General features: G+C 36.6%; 1 protein-coding gene across 10 annotated transcripts in view; it reads right to left on the bottom strand.

Moving 5' to 3' along the window:
- The window catches only part of CEP120 (centrosomal protein 120), a 101078-nt gene that overhangs the window by 29498 nt on the left and 49879 nt on the right, over positions 1–21701 (bottom strand). For 5 of the 10 annotated variants that reach the window (XM_015653146.3, XM_015653147.2, XM_015653144.2 and 2 more), the window contains 2 exons: positions 14448–14593; positions 11387–13750 (listed from right to left, as the gene is read on the bottom strand). In XM_015653146.3, the coding sequence (XP_015508632.1) occupies positions 13516–13750; positions 14448–14593 (381 nt within the window). In that variant the 3' untranslated portion in view covers positions 11387–13515. Of the gene's footprint in view, positions 1–4185; positions 4332–11386; positions 13751–14447; positions 14594–21701 lie in introns of those variants that run through there. The other 5 variants (XR_004495614.1, XR_001525473.3, XR_001525472.3 and 2 more) reach the window with 2 other exon arrangements.

Consider the following 21701-nt stretch of genomic DNA (forward strand, 5'->3'; position numbering starts at 1 on the left):
ACTAATGCAGTATTTCTTCTCTCCTTGAATAAAGGTATGTTTGTTATTAAATGAAAGTTATGCTTAAACTTCAGTGATGGGCTGAGCAGCTGCCTGCTGTTTTACACTGGGAAACACATTACATGCTTACCTGCAGTCCTGTTCTCTCTAACTGATTCTTTCCTAAAGGTGTTTCTCACTACTCCACCTCCTTCCTATGCTCTGATTAACAATCGTAGCATGATCTCATCAGGCCTCGACAAGTATTGATGGGCCACAGTATCATGAGGCTAATAAAGTGTGTTACCCAGTATTTTCTGGTGACACGTAAAAACTCCCTTATGAAAGACACAGGAGACAGAATATAATATAAATGCTTTTTTAGTAACAGCAGAGTGCTGTGGACTGAGCAATTCTGGGCGTGAGCATGTTTTTTTATAGAGCTCTACGAGGCAGCACTGCCTGATCGTGTGATGGAGGGAGGTGAGGGTAACTGGGACCCCACTTTGAAACAGCCAGGACCAAGGGGATGAGGTCAGGCAGGACCTAGAGGACTTTGTGGGACAGCAAAACCCCCAGGCAGCCTCCCTGGGTGCTGCCCCAGCAGCTGAGCAAAGCCCTCTGAAGACAACAGACCTCTATGATGCTGTGCTCACTACCTCCACTTGCTGTTCCTGTTTTCTTTCTTGAGTTGCCCTTTTTATCCACATTGCCCTATTAATATAAGAACATCATTAGAGCACATTAAATATTTGCTGTGCAAGACCATTCCTTTAAAAAGGATGGGTGGAAACATACATTAGTGATTTTATTCCTCTTGCTATTTACAATTATTCCCTGAGCATCTGCCAAACATTAAACAATACAGGTAAAAAGGCTAAATTATTTTCTTCTCTCTGCCTCATCATGACACAAGTGTCAAGCCCAAAAAAGCCACATGAGATGAGCACAACTTTGCCGGTTCAAGGCCAAAACCAAGCCTTGTTCTCAGCTCTCCCCTCACCTGCTGACCTCTCTGGACTCTCAGCTGCTGGTGGATGCTGGTTCCTACCATGGGGAAGGGTGAGGGCTCAGCCCTCCCAAAGGCTGGGTGAGTACCTGGGATCTCTAGCGATACCCTGTTTGCTCCAGCCTCCCTGGGGCACTGTGCATGGTAGTGGTGTACTCACGGAGTCCCGAGGGAAAGTGGGCTGAGCCACTCTCCCCACACTCCCAGTTCAGGAGGAGCCTCACAGGTAACTCCCCAGATTCAACTCTCCCCTCTTTTCATCTGCCAGTGAAACAATGTCTTCTTATTTTTTAAAAAGTGCAGATTCTGAAATTCCCATTGTTGAGTGTAAGGCAGAGGAATGTAACAAGGTTAGCAAATCTGGGGCTTGCCAGGGCCATTCTTTTAATGGAAGAAAAGAGAAAAGAAAAAAATCCAGCAAGTGGTTCAGCAACAAAGAAAATCCCTTTTTGATCTATCAAGCCCTCTTTCTCCAGCCTCTGTGAATGCCTCACCTCCTGCACAGTCTCTGAATATAAACTTTGCCCAGCACACTCAGGGTAATCTTTTCACATCATAAAACTTGTAATCCTCTTAAAGTGGTTTCGTAGGGTTTGAGGTATGATGCACTTATCAAATAACTGAAACAAATAAATCAGCTTATTTAGGCTGTGGTCAGTGTGTGTGTAGCTCTGTGCGCACAGGGAGGAAGCCAGTGCCATACCAGCATTTGTATACATTAGCAACAAAGCTGTCTGTGACAAGCTGTCCTCTGCACAACTAAATATTTAGTTGCATATCATAAGTAACTTCTTAAGTGATTAAAGAGAGAGGGTGCTGTGTGTCCGTGCTGGCGCGGGGCAGGCAGCCGGCAGGCTGGGGAGCGGAGCCCTCGGTGCGGCAGTGCGGCTTTGGGAAGGGAGGGACCCCCCGGGACCCTCCCAAACCCTGCAGGTTTGCCACGTGGGGACAATCCCCACTCTGGCCAGGGGTGCACGGCCTCAGACACGCTCTTCTGTCACCCTTCTCTGCCCAGAAACCGGCGCTAAACAGGCTCCAAGAGGATTTCTTGCATATTTGTACAGAGTTCAAGTCTTCAAATATTTGTTGCTAGCTTTTATTGGTGCTAGGGCAAAGTTTATTTTTAACGTGCCTGTATTTATGGATTCCCGTGCTTGCATATTTCTCTCATGTGCAAAATTAAATTAATAAAACAATTTCATTTTGAAAAAGTGTAGCATAGACATGTCCTGTTTGATATAAGGACGTTGTGGAAAAGACATTCATAAATTCAAAACCTATTCATTTGTACAGTTCAACTTCAAACAACAAGCTAGAAGAGCCACCCTAAGCTTGCTCCCAGTATGTTTCCCTGTGTGAACCATAAATGCTTTCTTCAGATGGCTCAAGCACCATCACAGCAGCTCCCACTTAAAATGTTGTGGTTGTTGGGATACAGACATAGGCTTTACAGAATATCTTGAATTTGATATTTCAGCTAGAGAAAAAGAGAAGGAAGTCTGTCTGCTGTAGGGACAAAGGCTGAGTTTTCCTGTGCAGGGGACCCTCCTCTTCCAGCCGCTTCCTGTCCCTTCTCTGCTTCTTCTCTCCAGAAGATATTCCAGCTTTTACTTACTTTGAAGGGGAAAACTCCAGAAGAAATTTAAACTGTTTTTAGGATTTTGGACACGTCTTCTGTTTCATACTGTTCAGTATGTGCTACATGCAAGCAAAGGCCAGACCAGGATCAGGCCATAATCCCATGTGGATGAAGTTTGGAGGGGTCTGATGGTGGCAGTGCCCTACATCCCTCAGGATATGGGAGTGCCTGAAGTGCCTGACACACATTGTTTTGTCTCCAAAATGTCCCATCCCTCCCTCAGGTGCCTTGGCCACAAAGGATGCTCCAGATCTCTCAGGGCTGTCCTGGCCACCTGAGCATTGTGCCAGAGCTGCTGCAGGGTTTGGGAGCAGCTCTCATGGCAAAAGCATTGGTCCAGCCCTCCCTATTTCTTGTAGAGATGTTTGTTTACACTCAGATGCTGGAAATACAAAACAGTTTTAGCTACCAAAAAAAATCCTACAAGAGTTTGCTCTGCTGTTAATGGCATGGAAGAATTATTAAGACTGCTTCCTCAAAGCACTTCTCAAAGATTTTGTTACTTGCATCTGGGAGAGCAGCACAAGACAGACAGTAGCACCATCGTCTTCTTTTCTAGTATATGTTGGGTTAATAAGAAAATTAAAGCTCAAGTAAATATACACCAGAAAGTAATTTCAGTCTGTCATGAAAATAATCTACATTTATAAGTTATCTAAAGTAAAGTGAGCCATATTAGCCTCCAGCAGCTCTGAAACCATTATGAATTATTGAATAAGAAATCTTTTTTTAAATAGTTATTGACATAATAAATATATATCCGGAGCTGCAAAGGCATAGAAGTATTTATGAGCCTGTGCTCTTTACAACACTGTTTTACAGGGTGTTGTCAACTGTGGAGGGGAAGCAGGAGGAAGAGGGTTTCACCTCTGATGTTCTTGTCAGGACATACAGTCAACCCCATCTCTGCAGTCAACCTCATCCTCATGGACCACAAAATAAATAAAAATATCTAGGTGAAAATGGTGTGACTTGATTTACTTGATTTTTTTATTATTATTATTATTAATTCTTTAGCGACTAACAAATAGACTTGTAGTCCTGCAATACTGCTAGAGTAACACAGAACAGCTTAATAAACATTAATTTAGTAACAAAGAAAGCTTAACATTAATTTGGTAACAGAGATCAGGCTTTAAATTGCCACCAGATGATCTCTGGAGGAAATTAAAAGTTTACAGAGTTTTGGGCCCAAATGCACTATCAAAGTGATGGGTGATTTATCAGGCAGAGTTGAAAATCTTTGCATGCAGCACCTGGGGAGAGGGACAGTGCCTGCAGGCACATCAGAAGCTGCCACCACCACAGACACTTTGCCAAGGGTTGGGTGGGACCTACTGTGCCACAGAACACAGAAATCTTCTCCACTGAGGAAGATCTGCTGCAATGACACTGCAAAGTATGAGGTGCTGTGCTGGGAATTGTGGTGTGCCAGAGTGTGCCCACACACCATGGGAAGTGCACCAGTCCTGCCAGGGATGTCATGGCTAAACCCTGACCTGCAACACTGGCATCTTCTGGGACATCACAGGCTCTCCTCTGGGTGCAAAGTACTTACCAGAAAAATCTCCTTCTGCAGTTAAAGCTGGTTTATATTTTTTGCCTGTCTCCTTTAGGCAGTAAATGCATCATCAGTGGCTCTTAAATTTCCCGAAGTAAAAAAATTAGCAATTACTAGCCATGAAATCACAGAACTGCTTCTTCCTGTAAGAAAAAAAACCAAAAAACAAAAACAATCCAGCAGCACATTTTAAAGAGTGTTTGTCCCTGGAATTCAAGGCCAGACAAAGCTTTAGCCTCTTTTTTAAAATTTAAGTCTGGTGGAACATCATGTCAAACCTCAGACACTCACAACAAATCAGTCTTTATTCAAATGTGAAAATTTAGGCATAAATTTCTGTCTACTTAGCTCTCAAAACAATGTCACCTTACAAGAAATGTGGTATTTTGAAGAGAAACAGGAAAAAATTAATCAAAGTTTTTGTTATTACTGCATTATCCTCCCGCTTGATCTACTAGCTATAGATACTTGGTGTCTGCTTAAGTGCTTTCCATTCTTCCCATAAGCAAATTCTGCTTGAAGACTATATATCATTTTACTCTTGATTACTGCTAGTCTCAGTACCTCATTACTGCAGACCACTTTTTGAAACCAAGCTATAGCCCAGATAAATGATTGTATAAAGTTTTAAATAAACATACAACATTTATGTTATGTTGTTTCTCAGGAATGATTTATAGTCATTTTCTTCATCCAGTCCTGAGCTCTGGACATAAAAGACACTGAGCTCTCTGCTGTTTATCCAAGCTAAATCCTCTGTTTGTTCTGCATAAGCGTTCTTGATTCTATAATATATTGCAGGCTTTAGCTTCAGGTTTATTCCCCCTGGGACTGTGGAATTAGATACATTAACTGACAAAGATAAGGTAGGGACATTGTAGCTTAATAGCCATTAAAATAGATACTGTGATAATAAAAATGGAGTTAGAAAAGGGAGTCAAGGTTGTGATATTTTAAAAATATGTATTGATAAGACTTACATGAATAAGTGCAAGGTTTGAGAAATCTCTGTAAGGAAACCCGCAGATGATGGCTGGATTTGGTTTAGCTAGAGGTTTTTTTTTCGTAAGAAGAGAATTACAAATGGAAGATATTGTGAACCAGATTACATTTTCCTCTTGTGTCCCCAAAGAGAGTTTGGTTTCTTACTAAAAAGACTTTATGAAATTTGGCTGCTGAGCCATTGAAGTACTGCTCTGTGCTACAGAAGAAAATCAAGAGAGCACTATGAGATAAAGCAAGTTTCTCTGCCTTAAAAAAACCTGCAATAAACCTGTGAGGATTCTTTTTACTACGTTCATTCTTTTATCAGCACATTTAAACACACACACACACAAACACACACACTCACACCCTTTTGTTCAAACCACATGGGGTAGTCCATTTCCTTCATACTGCTATTCTTCATTGCAGTCCTTGTTTCTCTGTTAGAAAAGCAGATGACACTAAATGACTGCTTTCTCCTTTGTGAGCATAGAATGAATTTTGAGCTAAGCCAACTTAAAGTTGCTTTGAATTTTGGCTCAGTATTAATTCTTACATTTTTGTGTAAAAAAGTGTTAGCATTTAAAGACCTACAACAGCAGGAAGATTTAAAGAATTATAGTCTTTAATGTGACATACTCTAAATCATCTCTTAGCACAGTATAAAAGTTAACTAAGGTTTTAAAGGCCCTAGATGGACTTTCATTTTTTTTCTAAGCCAGGATTAACTGGTGTAAAAGTAACAGACTAGGTGCTCTCTCTGCCAAAAGCTATCTAACTTAAAGATTGAATCTGGCAGTACAACAGCAGCCCTGCCTGTACTCATACAAGCTTGTTATTTTGTGGTACACAAGTTAGCATGCTGTCCGTGCTCTGTAAAAAATTGCATTCCATAAAGCATGAAATACCTTTTTATCTGAAACTTGAGTGGAAAAATAAGCAGCAATCAAATTAAACATATGGGCAGACTTTTCCCTCTTTGTTATTGTTGTTTTATTCTACGAGCATTTATTTTAGCTAAGATATTCTACTTTTAGAGTGGTGAGATACTTCCAGGAATAATGGTGCAGATGATGTAAATGACTTACTCAATGAACATAAAAGGAAGGGCAAAAAAGAAAACTCATGAAAACCCTCAAATCTTTGTGAAAGATTGCTTGAGTAAGCATAAAAATTATCTTCAAAAAGCAAACAAACTTAGATACTCCTCTTCAAAAAATAATTATTTGGTCAAGATTGCTTGATCAAATACAATAATAAAGTAGCACATAATTTCCCTGCATGTTTAATTATCTAACTTTTCTATTATTCACTGTTACGAAACAGTTGAATTAATGTTTACATTTGTACATGTAATGTAATGTAATGTTTACATGTGTACATTTGATAACAGGAAAAGGAGAGAAAAAAAGTGTGGGGGGGTATAGGGTGTATGTAAAAGTCCACTCTGGCAAAGAAGTGGGAATTTCTTGCCATACTGAGCAAGGCTAAGGTTTTTAGAGTGGCAGCAAAAGTATCTTTTCCATGTGATGGAAAGTGCAGTGATGCAAAGTCATCTCCTCCTCCCACTGTGGCCCAGTCTGTGGCCCAGCAGCCCTGGGTTTTTGTACTGAGCTCCAGATCAGGATAGTTTGTGACCATCTCATGGGCACAGTCACATCAGACATGTGGGCAGTGGCCTGCTGGTTTCACAGCATTTGAGAGTTACTTAGATAAGAGTTGGCCTCCCCCCACCTTCAAGATTCATTTCCAGAAGTATTTGTCATGTTTGTTAGGATAATAGGGGTTTGCTTTTATTAGTATTTCAATACTAATAAGTCATGAAATGATTTTCCTATAAAAGTTTTCACTAAAATCCTTGCAATTACTATTTACTCAATAGACGGGATATAGCAAAAAATGCTTGACCTTTTCTTTTTCAAATAGCTGTAACAACCAAGCATTAACTAGCTATTCATCAAAGCATCAGTATAATGAGGAATCACCTCTATCTTACCAAGAGAGAAACAAATAGTAGTAATAGTAAATAGTACTACCCCATAGCAGTAAAAAAATCTCATTTGGAGCAGACCCAAAACTTCAGACATTTTGTCCTTTTTCCTGCCCTCACTAAATAATTTTATTCAATTAATGTATTAACAGAAAGATTAATCTAGCCTTTCGTGGAAGGCTGTAGCCTTATACTCCCTTTACTTCCCTAGAAATTAGTTATACACAAGGATTGAAGTCAGTAATTTTTGCTTTTTTCTACAAGTTTCAGGTGAATTGGTAATTAGCAAGAAAAATGAAAGAATGTACTGATTTATCTACCATAAAAGAACAAAGTAAATAGCTTGTACACATTTGCTAAAGTAGCATCTCAGTAGAAGCCAGTATCTACCCCTTTAAGGGCATTAAGACAACTGCAAACAACACAAATAGCTGGAGTTTAGAGCAGTTTGTGAACCACTTACACAGAAAAGCTTTTCCCACATTATTCTCATTTTGCTGATAGGAAGTGAAAGCCTAGAGCCCTGTTTAAGATCACTCAACACCCCTATAACCAAGATGGGCAGAGAAACCACAGACTTGGCGTCCAACCCTCAGCCTACCAGCGGGATCACCTTCACGAGCAACTCAGGAGAGATTTTGCTATGTTGCACAAAGTACTGCAACACAAGCTATTGGTCGGGATGGCAAAGCATTGTTAGCCCATTACACAGTGCTTGAGAGATAATGGCTTTTAAGATGCCATCCTGTTAAGCCTATTTCTAATAAAACATTTACATGCTGTATGCATTGATGATGATGCAAGTAAATTAAATGGGATCAGTAGTGTAAAAATCTGTATCCGCAGGTAAAACTTTAGGACCATTTTAATGATTTGCTGTATATATGCAGCAAGACAATAGTCAGAGACACCTTCCCACCCCCCCCACCCCCCCCCAAAAAAAAAAAAAAGCCACATGTTCTGCAAGATGTACTAGGACAGGACAGGAGCTAAAACTCATTTTAAAGACACATAATCAAGTTGCTGAGGCATGCAACTTTTTCCACAAATAGCAGTGCCCTCTTATAGAGATACACCTACCAATTCCCTATGGTACTGGTGTGTTCTTGCTTCTGATAGCCTATGTTTGATTTTTTTTTTCCCCTTTTACTTTGGGTTATTAGCCCCATTTAATCAGTTCAATTTTTTACTATCAGAGAGTCAGTATTTAAATCATTGCATCCACATTCAGGAAAACTGCAGTAAAAAATTATTGCTGAGGAAATATAAAAAATATTATCTAGACCAAATATACCCTATCCTTCGCCTGAGGAGCTCCTGGAGCAGCAGGTAGGCTCCATGGTTTATGCCAAATACACACTGGTATTCATGAGAGCATACCCACAGGACTGGCCCTAACAAAATACTAAACTCTGTTATTCATTCGGATGAGAAGTATCATGCCCACTTTGTATCTGACATGAACAGGATACAACTCTGGCTGTGTACATGCTTAATTATAAAGTGAATAGCAGCTCATGGTGTTTTCCAGCCCTGATCTGGATGACCGTATCTGTACAACGAACATATCCTAACATGAGACCAATAAAATTATTTTTTGTATCACCAGATCAGAAAACCAAACCAAAATAACCACCCTCACTTATGCTATCAAGCAAATATACAAATGTTGGAGATTTACCATTACCTCTTAAATTTTACAAAAACAGGTATTAGCTTGATTGTGTGCTCCTCAAACCCTGGTCATTTAATTTTGCTGTTCTATTTACATTTGCCTTTGTAAACCAAAATTTATGATATTCACAGTACATAATTTTCAAATTTTAACAGGTTTTTTGCATAGTACATTCAAAGCTATGAGCAATGTACAGTAACTGCTGAAAGAGACTTAGGCTGTGGACTGTTAAGATTCCATCTGCCCTAGTAAACCCACTCTAAATTTGGATGCCATATTTTTTTGTCAATGCAGTTATGTCTCAGTAACTGCATTAGAAGCTTTTGCTCAAATACTCAGTGACACTACACTTCCATAACCATCTACTTGCTGTGTATGTTGTTAGAACAAAACTTTATGTAGTAATACATGAATTGTTAAAAATACGGTCAAGCTACCACAAGTTTTTCACTTGGAAAAAAGAGTACTGGACTACAAAGCAAGGGACATCTCTTTTCCAGCAGCATTATTAATGGGGACTATTTTAGTCTTCAGTGATGGGGAACGACAGGCTGTAGCATTTTTTCAAGTTCAGAATAGAAAATAACTGTACTTGCAAGAATTCAATTACTCTGCATTAAAGCTGCCACGGGGTTACTGTACATTTATACATCAGAAAGTCAGTAAATTATTTTTCTATAAATTAGTCTCTCAAAGATGATTTTTTTTTTCCTTTCTGTTCTGAATGCCAAACTCCTGACTGCTTCTCCACTACAGGGACTTCATATCTGGATAGCCGACATCTGTAAAAACATTTCTAATGAAAACACTACTAATACAACCCCCTGGAGAAACAAATGAAATGAGATCTAAGTACGCAGCCGCCTTTCTACAGCTCCGTCTTTAACAATAGCGAGGCTAGTGCTTCCCATCCAAGCCTTGACACAGGTCACGATCATTTAGGCACAGTAGTAGCAAAATAAATAATTGTGTAAATATGTAATAAGTGGTATAAATACTCCAGTAGCACTTAGAAGATATGATAAAGGACTTCTGTTTTTAGCCGTGCATTAAGGTTTATCTCAGTGGATGGAAGGGAGAAGCATTTAAACTGCAATGGAGAACTGCAGATTGAATACTTGAGAGCCCAGTGCCAGATACAACAATGCTTCTTTTCTGAAACAGCAGTTTAGAAAGTGTATTAGTGTTAAAAGTGTTGGATCACGCCTGAAATATTATAGAAACAGTGATTAGAGATTCAATCCAAAATAAAAAAATACTATAAAGATCAGTAATGCAACTATATATGAATCTGAAAATAATTCAAAGCAAAACTACACTATCTCATTTCTGAAATAATTGGTCATATTTTTTTCATAGATATGTATATAAGCATTCCACTGCTTTAATATGTAAATAAGAATTTAGACAATTTTTCTGTTAAATAGTCTAACAATTATCAGTGGAAAAAGGTTTCTGAAATCTTAGCAAATGCTCCATATCAATCAAACACTACATCCAGGTTTCCTGCCATACATTTAAACCTGTAGTAAATAATTTGAGGCAACAGCAAGTCATCACCACTGGAAGAAAAATTACCACATAAAGACATAGGGAGGGATCCTCTGCCTGAAGATCATAATGAAAAAACAACAGTGCTTCTAAATGTCCTAATTTCAAAGTGGACTAATGTTTTTGCTAGACTATCTGTCTAAGTACAGGCTAAAATCAAAGCTTCCTTATTCAAAGTAAACTACAAGTCATGGGCCCAGATCCTAAGGCAAATGAAGCTGGAACTGATTTGACTTGGAACTGACACCTCCAATCACCTGGGTTCACAGAAACGTATCGGCAAGGGTACTTGTTCTGAAATATCCCATCAGCTTCCCTAGTGAAATCAGAGTGCAACAAAATCAGTAGGACTTTGCAAGAATTCCAGGAGGGTCTAGCAGTTGCTCCTCTTCCCACCACGATTTCTCTCACTTATGGAACCAGGACTTGTAAACACACGTCTCACTTCCAGCAGCCTATTTATGCTGGGCAAATTAAAATGGGCTTTCTTATCCCATGCATCTGTTTGAAATGACATTTGTCATACAATGAAGAGAGATTAAGATCAAATTTTTGAGACATTTCTGTTTAAAAAATGGTATCTGGTCTTTCCACTGAATAACTCTATGCTCTGAAATGGCCTTGAGATAATAAAGAGCCAAATGGAACCCAACATAAAAATTTTCTTTGAAATACAGTAATATTGAGCTCATGTCTGCTATACATTTTTACTATAAGCATGTATTTTGCTTCTGGACTACACACTACAGAAGCAAATTGTGCTGAAAAAAAATTGAATTGAAACATACATACAGCTTAGATTATCATTAATTACTCATTAAAATGAGAAAATAATGGACACCAAGTAATGTTCAGCAAAAACAATGAATACTTAGAGTAATGATTATAAAACAAAACAAATATTGTGTGTAAATTGTTTTAATAATCATAGTTTATGCTTTGCACTTTAAGTTGTGATCTTTCAAATTACTAAATGGACTCAAATTATGGACTCAAGCTTAAATTATGAAATTTATAAATGTTTTTAAAAACAAGCATTCTGTTTTATTTTACATTTCATTCTATGTTTCAATTTACACTATTTGTTAGAAAGAAAACCCAAGTTTTTTTAAAACATACAGCAACATGATTGTAATTTTTTTACATTCCACAGAAGAGACTCAATTAAAAAAACCAAAAAGTGAAATTAACTGTGATTAACAAGTTTATTACTTTACAGATTCAAACACTAAACACCTATATGACCTTTGGAAATAGGAAACAAAATTATTTGCTCAAATACGTAGTTAAAAATGCAAAGTCCTTGATATTTACTTGAAAATCAAATTTTATTTCATAAAATAATACACCTGAAAAGTCGTAAAATACCAGTTCAAAAACCAAGCAGTTATGAAAATTTAGTCAACACTGTCTTTGCAATATTTAAGTCTCAGGCACCCTCCAGTGTCTAGAGAAGAAACTACACAACTGAGCAAGCATTTGAAGAAAAAAACACATGAACAAGTATTCCTGTCAAGACAGAAGCTCCCTGCATCATTTACAATAATTGCATATAACCCTGTATCAGTGATATGACACAGCATGATGTAAAAAGTATTATAAAATTGTATTTAATGGATTTCTGTGTGGTTTAAGAGGGATCCCTAAGCACACTACTTAGAAAAATACATCTACAAAGGCATTTCTTACAAAGTCTGGTATTGATAAGTATTCAAGTATTCCTCTGGGCAATGATCTCAATGTTCATTACAGCTTGTTTATAACTTTTCAAAGGAGTCTAAATGAATAGTTAATTTTGGTGGACCTATACTCATGGTAAGGTGGAGAACAAACAATGTGAGAGGTAAAGCCAGATACAAATATTCCTCCTCCCACTGTATAATTAGTATCACACAAAACAGGAAGGTTACATGTATACAACCTTCTCTAAGAAAGTTCACTGATTTTATGCAAAAAACCCAAACAACTATTTTTTCCACTAGTATCTTTGTTCATACTAAAAGTAATAAATCCTAAGATGATTTTTGTACTAGACATTTAAATGGAAACACTTGTGACTACAGGACAGATGAATGCCAAATCAACAGACAGTGTTGTTAGTTAACCTTATTAAGTAAATCCACACAAACCTTACAGAAATTGAATGAAAGCTAGAAACCAAGTGTTTTTCAATTGTGATAATGCACAAACTAACATTAATTGTGGATTTCTCCCTTGCATGCTGTTCATACTCCCACAATCAAACAAAACTTTACATTCAATTTAAGTGGCAATGAGATAACATGTTTTGAAATGCATGTCAAGTAACTTGAAAATGGTTAGATCCAGATTAAAGAAATCATCCTGACTTAGAAAACTCTTGTTTTATGTTTGCATTCAGAATTATGGCTTCAAGTATCTTTTGATATAAGAATGCATGCATACTTCTGAATAAGGTCTTCACCCTCTTAGGTATACCCTTACCAGGACATGTGCAAAACTGCTAGGGCAACCCTATACACTCAGGCCAGTTAATAACTGATTCGGCTTCAGTTTCATATGGTTTAATTTTTTCCCCCTCACACTCAAAACCTTGTCTCTTATTTACTACATAACTTAGTTATGTTAGCTGCAGTCAGAGAAGCACAAATTTATTACTTGTCATGTAGTAAAAAACTAACATTGGGTCACTCTTCAGTTCAGTATTAAGAGTTTTGTCTAAGAAAACAGCTGATGTAATTTTGCCCTAGTATAGCTGAAGAGATATTTTTAAGAACTGAATGAAACAATAAAAATATTGACTCTTAGAATCAAAATTAAAAATATTACAAACAAACCTAGTCAGAGTGATGCAAAAAGAGGTAGGAAACATTTCAGAAGAGGGTATACAAGATAAATATATTTACACACACACACACAATTATATATATACATGTGAGAATAAAAACATTAAAAAACAGTCATTGCCCCCATAAAACTTACAACTGTGCTTAACTTGACATGTTGCAAATATTTACATTGACTTCCAAGAGAGCTGACCAAAATGTGCAAAACAAAGCATGACATTACATATTTAGCAAAGTACGACAGACTTTCAAAAGTCACTCTCTTCAGATTTTGGCTCTTTCTAAAAACTTTCTGCATGCTTTTAAATAGTGATATTCCTTTTTGCAATAGCTTCTCTGATTTGACGATCAAGTTCACTTACAATATGGTCTTCATGATTATAGACTCCTGTTCTCAACAGCGTATCCCTCTCTTCTATCAGACGAGAGAGGTAATCATCTGTATTCTCATTTAGTTTTCTACAATGAAGACTATCCACTCTACCAGAATTCTCTCTAGCATCCTGCAATTTCTTTCTCTCTTCTTGTTGTTTCAGCCTGATATCAATAAAATAGAAAGAATTATAGACTATTAATCCCCAATTTGATTATCTTTGTATTAAGTCTTTAGTTTATCTACGGAACTACTAAGTAAAATAAATAACTCTTTAAAGAGAGTAAAAAACTATTCTGTCCCTGGGGAAAACATCTGCAACTAAAAGAAATGTTAATATAAAACTTAAATATTACAAAACCTTTTGTATGTGTGTATGTAACTATGATGCTTGCTAGCAAGGCTTCTGCTTGGTAATGTAAACTGTACTCCAAAGGATTTAACATACAAAACAAGTGCAGACAGCTTCTGGAGGACAACATTAGATACATTGAAAATTTTAATGTATGTAAAGTAAGAATAAAATGTGCCTTTTTCTTTTCTTAACACAGCACCTATGCCTAGAACTGAAGGTTTAAAATAGAAAAAAAATCTTGGTGCTGTACATCTATGACCTTAACAAAAAATAAACCAGTTACAGATAAATACAGAAAAGTTAAACATTAATTTTTCTGTACTGCTGTACTGTTGCATTTTACGAACATGCAGTCTTTACCTAAGGGACACTAAACTGTGTTCTTTCACTGAACTGACAGCCAATTATAACCTTGACTTAATTGAATCTTCTGTTTTGAGACTGACAGCAAGAAAAAAGAAGGTAAGGGGACAGGTGGGGAGAAATCTTACAAATATTTTTTATACCTGTTAAGTTCATTTCTGATATCCTCCAGCTCTTGTCGGTCTGTCTTCCCAAGCTCTTTTTCTTCTGCTGCCAAATAGCGCAACCTCATGTGCTCGAGCTCTTGTTGCTGCTTTTTAAGGTGAGCCATTGCATTTTCTTGTTCACGCTGTGTGGGAAAGGGTGAAGACATAACTCAGTTGACTATATGATTACATGTAAGTGCTAATTACAGTGACAGAGCAGAACTTAAGAAATGAAGTCATGGCAATTACACCTCCAGGAGTATTAGAAATGCAGGAATTAACAGAACATCTTAGCTAGTGATATCTGTAATGCAGTAAGACCAGTGACTATCACCATCACAGTAAACCTGTCCAGGCTGGATCAAATGCAGCCCGATCACAGATATCTTCCCATTACCAAAATAGCAAAATTACTAATCAACTCTCTTACTAACTCTAGTTTAAGCTGGCAGACATAAAACTTACACTTCTGGAACTACTCAAGTTACTGAGATTTATTCCTTCACTATATGTTATATGAAATATTTTTTTTTTACAAAATAGAAGCTAAATAGCTGCAGGAAACTTGGATCATCAGCCCCATAGGGCCTACTACCAAAGCTTCAATAACTGCTTTTTGAAATTACATCTTGTTCTCGAAAAATAAGCCTTGGAAACAAACTTCTGGCAAGGTGTCCTTTCACATTGGTATAGCAGTAGGTAAAATTTTAGATAACTTTGTGGATTTAATGAAATCAGTCTATCCATTCTAAAAGTTTGCTTGGCTCTAATTTTTTAATCTCTATATAGATACTAAAAAAACTAATGTTTGAATCCATTACCACTTTGTGACACAGAAGTGGTTAAGTAAACATGGTCCTCTCTCCAGTTGTTTTCCTCACAGTCATTTTCCATATGACCTTGTGCACTGAGTACAGTCAGTCTTACACCCAGAATAAGACAGAAGACCTCAGGTAGTTAAAAAATAAGACAGGAAATTACACAAACATCCTGGATGTGGGCATATCATAGTGCAAGTTTATCTTTGTAATTCTGACATTGCTTTCATCTGGAGTGTTTGATTTTAATACCATCAGTATTATATTTATTAGGTGGTCAAAAAAAGTAATTTTTTGTTTGATATGTGTGAGCATATTATTTATACAGTCAACCTCACAATATTTGAAAGACTTTAATCAGGTAGTTTCCTGAATTCCAGCTGCCAGCATTTGAAACACTCCCTGTTGATGATCAATAATGGGCAAGAAAATCTGAATTTCAGAAGGAATTGGTATTGAAAAAAGACTTTAACTGCTAATGTGAACAGACAATGCAATGGAGGAGTACTCAACAAGAAATCAACCCTAAAGACTCTGAAAACTTTGTTTTGATACTTAAATTCAATTCACCAGCCAGCCAAAGTGAGACAGGTTATAAATCTTGAAGAACATCGTGCTAAAGAGATATATACATATATATAAAAAAAAAAAAAGCAGGAATCCTGCCAAAGAGTCTACAGCTGATAGATGACTGAAGCATAGAAAAAGCACTTGGTGAAGATAAGGCCATAGTCTTTCCTTCCTCATCAAGAATTCATTGCAGAAGGACATTCCCATTTGAGAGAAACACTTTTTTATGTGGGAAACAGTTGAAGAATACTGTAATAAAACCTATTCTTCTTTAGTCTGAGAATAATCTACAAATATAGACAGTAAATATTAAAACAAGCTACTACAGAGTGCTGGTATTTAGAATTTTCAAGAGTTATAAGGAAATTCAAACAAAAAGTTTAGACACTGACTGGAGGTTAGTCTTAATCCATCACCAAAAGTGGTGTTGACACCACAGGAATAACTATTTTTCCATTTTTCATATTAGTCTTTCTTTAAACAGAGGCCTTAGAAATACCCAGAAAGTAAGTAGAACTTAACAACTTCCACAGTGGCCAAAGAGGTTGAAACCATAACAAAACTCAAACTTAACAGGGTGTATGGGTGCACCAGAAGGAATGAATCTAACTTTTAGGGAAAAGTCACTCTTCCCACTAGTCTTAAAAATCCAACCAAACACCACACTAAAGAAACCTCCTACCAAACACAAAACTAAACAGTCACAGTGAAAAATACTCTCAGCTGATTCAGGGTTTAGAACACCAGAGAAAGGATAACAATTGCACATCTTCACAGCAGCAAGAAGGTAACAGAGGAATTCCACAAGAATCTACTCTTCAAAATATTCATAAATGAGGAAATCACTATGAAAGTTTGCTTCTGGTAAAATGTAGCTCAGTGGGGAAAAAGCAAATGTGTAAAGAGGGAGACATTATGGAGACAAAAAAGAAAAGAAAACAGATAAAGAATACATTCACTTATGTCTACTAAAGACAACAGCCTGAATGCAACTTCTGGCTCATGATGTACTTCACTGTCTGAGGGCTGCTGGAGGCTGTTCAAAGATACCCAAGCTGCATTTCTAGATCCTGTGCATCTACTGCCAGACTGATACGTCACATCAGCTCACTAGTTGGATCTTCCCCACCCAATGAAAAGCATGGCTGAAACTCAAAACTAGGTATATTCCAACTAGAAACATGATTCAAATTACTAAAAGAGTGGAAATTTATAACTTAAGCAATATACTAAATCATGTGAGGAGATCTCTTGATCACAGAAAGTTTTGAATGAAAATAGACGTTTATGCTTGAAAAAAAAAAATACTAAGTATAAAGCAGTACTGTTGAAGTATTTGAAAGAAGAGGCAGAGAGTAGGTTTTGTTGGGATTTTTTTCTGTAATACCACAATGGTATTCTCTGATTCCCAAATATGCAGAGTGACAACAGTACCCAGACAGTAAAGCCACATTTCAAGTACAGAGCAGGCTACAAAGAAGAATGGAATAAACAGGCTATGAGGAAGGATGGAATTATCATTACTATTTTGGTAGTTGTAATACTGTTGTTTATTTTGCTAAATGCAGGTAGTAAGAAGAAAAATGCTGAGCATGCTTGTCTTAAGCAAGTTGCTACAAAAGCAGCTCAACTTCAGTTAGCAGAACAAGTACATAGATTGACTGTCAATCTGATTACCTCAATTACATAGAATCTAGAAGTATGAGGGCAAACTAGTATTTACTTATTTTTGAGACCGTCAGTCATTATTTTCAGTGTCCCCATTCAATTTCCTAAACCAAATCCTTTAAAAAGTTAAGCAAGTTAAAATACCACCGATTCAGGGAAAAAAAAAAAAAAAGTTGCGAATAACACCTTAACTCAAACATTAGACCTAAAATTTTAAGTATGTTAAATCTCCTTTGTGAAGTTCTACTTAGTCTCAAGGGATGAATTGTTGACCTGTACATTTAGAACAAATCCAGAAATTTCTAGTTATCTGTCTTTACAGGTAAGGAATCCAGTCATTCAGTCCGGTGATTAGCTACTTCTCCTGATCAGACAACAAGTGTAACAAACTTAACACAGATATTACTGAAGTAGATACACTACACCTGCATATCCAATTTGTGGTGTTGAAATTAATTTGTTTAATCCTGTCCTTCCGGTTGACATTATCTAACAGCAGTAAGAGTCTTGAAGAACTCACAATAAATTATATAAGTACATCAGTTACAAGAAGCTGATTCATCTATAGGAAAACCTTCTTTTTTACTGTGGAAGATAAGACTGACATTTTCCTCTTAGGTGATGTCAAAAATTTGACTCTTTTATACAAGAGAGGATTTTAAATTGCCATTATCTCTTTTACCAGTCTTTAAACTTATGCTGATTTGTAATATAAATCATATTGTAATAAACCATATTAGTTTCAGTCCAATTAACTTTTTTGCATATGAGATAAGGATTTATTTTAGAAAACTCCTTATTTGCAATTCAGTTTATCCATGCTTTCCTTGTCCCATTTTAAACTAGGGGTACTGTCATGGGAAGCTGGGGTATTAATCTAAGTCTGTCAAATTTGTGTATCTCAAAAATTCTATGCGAGAATTAATTTTGAAAGTATATTGTGCAAAAATTGACCAAAAACTAAATACAGGAAAACTAATGCAAAACAGAGTAGCATTTGTTAGTAGGACATCAATACTTTCACTTAAACACTAATCACCACATAGCTGTGACTACACTAAGTAGAAGCCTTCTAGTTCAGTCCTTCAGTTTGTGAAGGATATTACTCAGATCTGTGAGGGAAAATTCTGAATATGTTCTTCCACCTGCACTGCAGAAGAAAGGCATAACTGCATGCTGACCAGAAGCAGTGTGGGGGACCACAGGTTTCACAAGATGCTGATGTGTTACTATTTGAGGCGGGAAGTTCAATGATCCATTTCTGCTGTACAGCAATATGCTCACAATGTAAATCAGAGAGCAAAAAAGACATTTTAGACTACGTCAGAGGAGCAGTATACATTAGAAGAAGTACATAAACTTAAAGTTAAGAGAACAATGTCTGAAGCCCCATCACCAGGAGGAGGACACACTACTCCCAATGCTTTCCTATTGATCAGATATTATTTAACAGATTCGTCCTTTCTGCCCTCACTGAACAAGCTCATTTCAGAACCGTAACTTTTTAGGAATATCTTTAATAATGTTTAATTAAACCAAGAATAAGACAACAGAGAATGATGAAGCCAAGGAGAGATGAAGGAAAAGCAAGGCTTTTCTGCACAATCCTTTGTTCAGTTCCTGTTCCTTTTGATATTTTTCACAGGAGAAAAATTCTATCAAAAAAACCCCAACAAACACAAAACGAACCAAAGCCAGTGTCACTAGTGAGCATGCTCTTTGGTAGGGATGATAATCCTAGATTTGTAGGGAAGCAAGATTAAATATAGTGCATGCTAAATTCTTATCTTCTCAATAGAGGAGGGAAACACCTTTATCAGTACATTTTGTCTCCATGCTAATGTTGGGTAGGAATTCCTTTCACATAAGTGTGATTTGATATTCAATTTCATTACTAATATAATTGTGATGTAAACATGACAAATATTTGGCACTTACTTATTTGGGGTGTTGAGGAGAAAGTCCAGATTAATTCAAGTCACTGGAAGTCAAGAATTTTAGAGGCACACCATGCTATGGCCCTTCATAGCAACACTTAAGCACAATAATATTAAATTTTAAAAATAAAAATCAACATTTGTTGGAGCAAGACTTTCTTATCATTCAGCTCATGACAGTCCAGCTTGGAAAACAGACACTAAAACAAGCAAGAAGGGATTCTTTCATGAGGGATCTTATGTGTAATTTACATTACACACATCATATTCTGTGATTTTCAAACATCTTTCTCAAACATTAGTCTTTGATTTCTTTAAAAAGTCAACAATTTGTAGGGTACATAACAGAAAACTTGTTCTATGTTTACCATTCATAGCAAAGCAAGAGAAACCCATTTCCTAATAATCCATCAATATAAGAAGATGGCAATGGATTTACAACAATTGGATAAGAAGGGAGACGTGCTCACTTTATATACAATTTTGTTACGATATGTTGAGGGACCATAAAAAGACTGTATTTTGTTATGGTGAGAGAGAAGGCAGGATTTCTTATTCATCTCAGTGATGAAACTGGTGTCACTTTATCAGACACTCAGGTACTAAATCCACTTTTTCCATGACAATGTAGCAATCCACTGAGCAACAAGCATCTTTCTTTTTTAAATAGAGAAGGAGCAGATCTCCACTGTATAGCAAGACTTGAAATGTAGCAGAATTGATTGTGAGATGTTTCAAAGCAAAAAACCAGTATTAATAAAACACTTCTGCACATTTACTTTACACATAAAATTAAGTCCAACATTTCTAAATCCCCTTGTAACATCTTTATTTCATTCTGTGTATACTAGAAAATTAAGTTATAATTGAATAGTTATAATTGAGTACTTGGTATTCTTCAAGTGTATTTCAGTGCACACAAGTTTAAACATACATGCCGCATGCTGAAAATTCTCAGTCAAGACTTTCTGGCTAACTTTCCAAACTTCACTCCTATAATATATCCTAAAATAAGGAACCTTTCAGATTTATTCCCAGCTGCTTATTCTAGACAGTCAGGCTATTTTAAATCTCAATAAGTACCAGAATTTTTGTTTCTAAATATTTTTCATTTTTAAATTTAATCTAAGGGAACATTCAGAATCATCAGCAGCTGGACTAAAGGAAACTTCATGAATAGAATATAAAACCCACCAGAAACTCTGAACATTTGGAAATATACCATACTTGCACCATCACCCAACCATCAGCCGTTATCCCACAGAGAGAGCACAACAGATGAATCAAGATCATATCATATCATATGAAAGAATATCATGAATGATCTCTGCAATATATATTAGTTGGTCCAGGTACCTTCTCTCCTGCACTACTTTCTCATCACTGCTAATCCTGCTATTCCTCTTGCTCATTTTCCTTCAGCCTCCCATACACCTCCTTCAATAAAACTCATCACCAATATTCCTGTCACTTATTAATTTTGTATTTTGCTATTCTCCTCCACAAACAAAATAAAGCCATATCAAACAAATCTGCATTCTAGTGTCAGATAATTTACTTCAAGGTTTTACTAAATTTCTTCACCAGTTTTCATCTCTAATGTAGTGCTTGAGAAATGGAATACTGTTTTAGAAGCTTGTACAGTGGAAATCTCAGTCATACTTTGAAACTTATTATACTACAGATATATCAGCATTTAATAAAAATTAACCAATAATAAGAAGCCATCAAAATTTTAATTATAATCAGGTCATTAAAGAATCCCTGTATGCCACCAGGTGCTTTAGTTAAGAGGCTCTTCAATCAAGGAAGCACAATCTTTATTTTGCCATAGCTGCCTATAAATCCAAAAGGGAGATGTAAACATACATACACTAGACTAAACAATGGCTAAATAGCAGCCACTATTCACTCTCCCACTCATACATACCATGCAAGTCTGTGGGAAAAACTTAGGATTGAAGCTAAGGAACTCAAGTAAAGTTTTCTGAAAATAACCCAGAGCTGACAAGTCAGTAGGAGGGCCTGGATGGTTTCAAGACACAGTTTTTAACCAAGATTTAGACTTTCAACTGTGGGGTTTTTTTGTGTGCATGTGTGTGTCTTTTTATTTTTTTTTAAACAAAGATTTACATCCTATCCTTGGCTAAATTACTTATAAATTAATCAAATTAATTACTGAGTGGATAAGCAAAATACTGGACAAGACAGAACGAATTGTCAGCCAGCCAATATGGTCTATGCTCTTTTAAACAAAT

Source organism: Parus major, chromosome Z, assembly GCF_001522545.3.
Source record: "Parus major isolate Abel chromosome Z, Parus_major1.1, whole genome shotgun sequence".
Classification (NCBI taxonomy): domain Eukaryota; kingdom Metazoa; phylum Chordata; class Aves; order Passeriformes; family Paridae; genus Parus; species Parus major.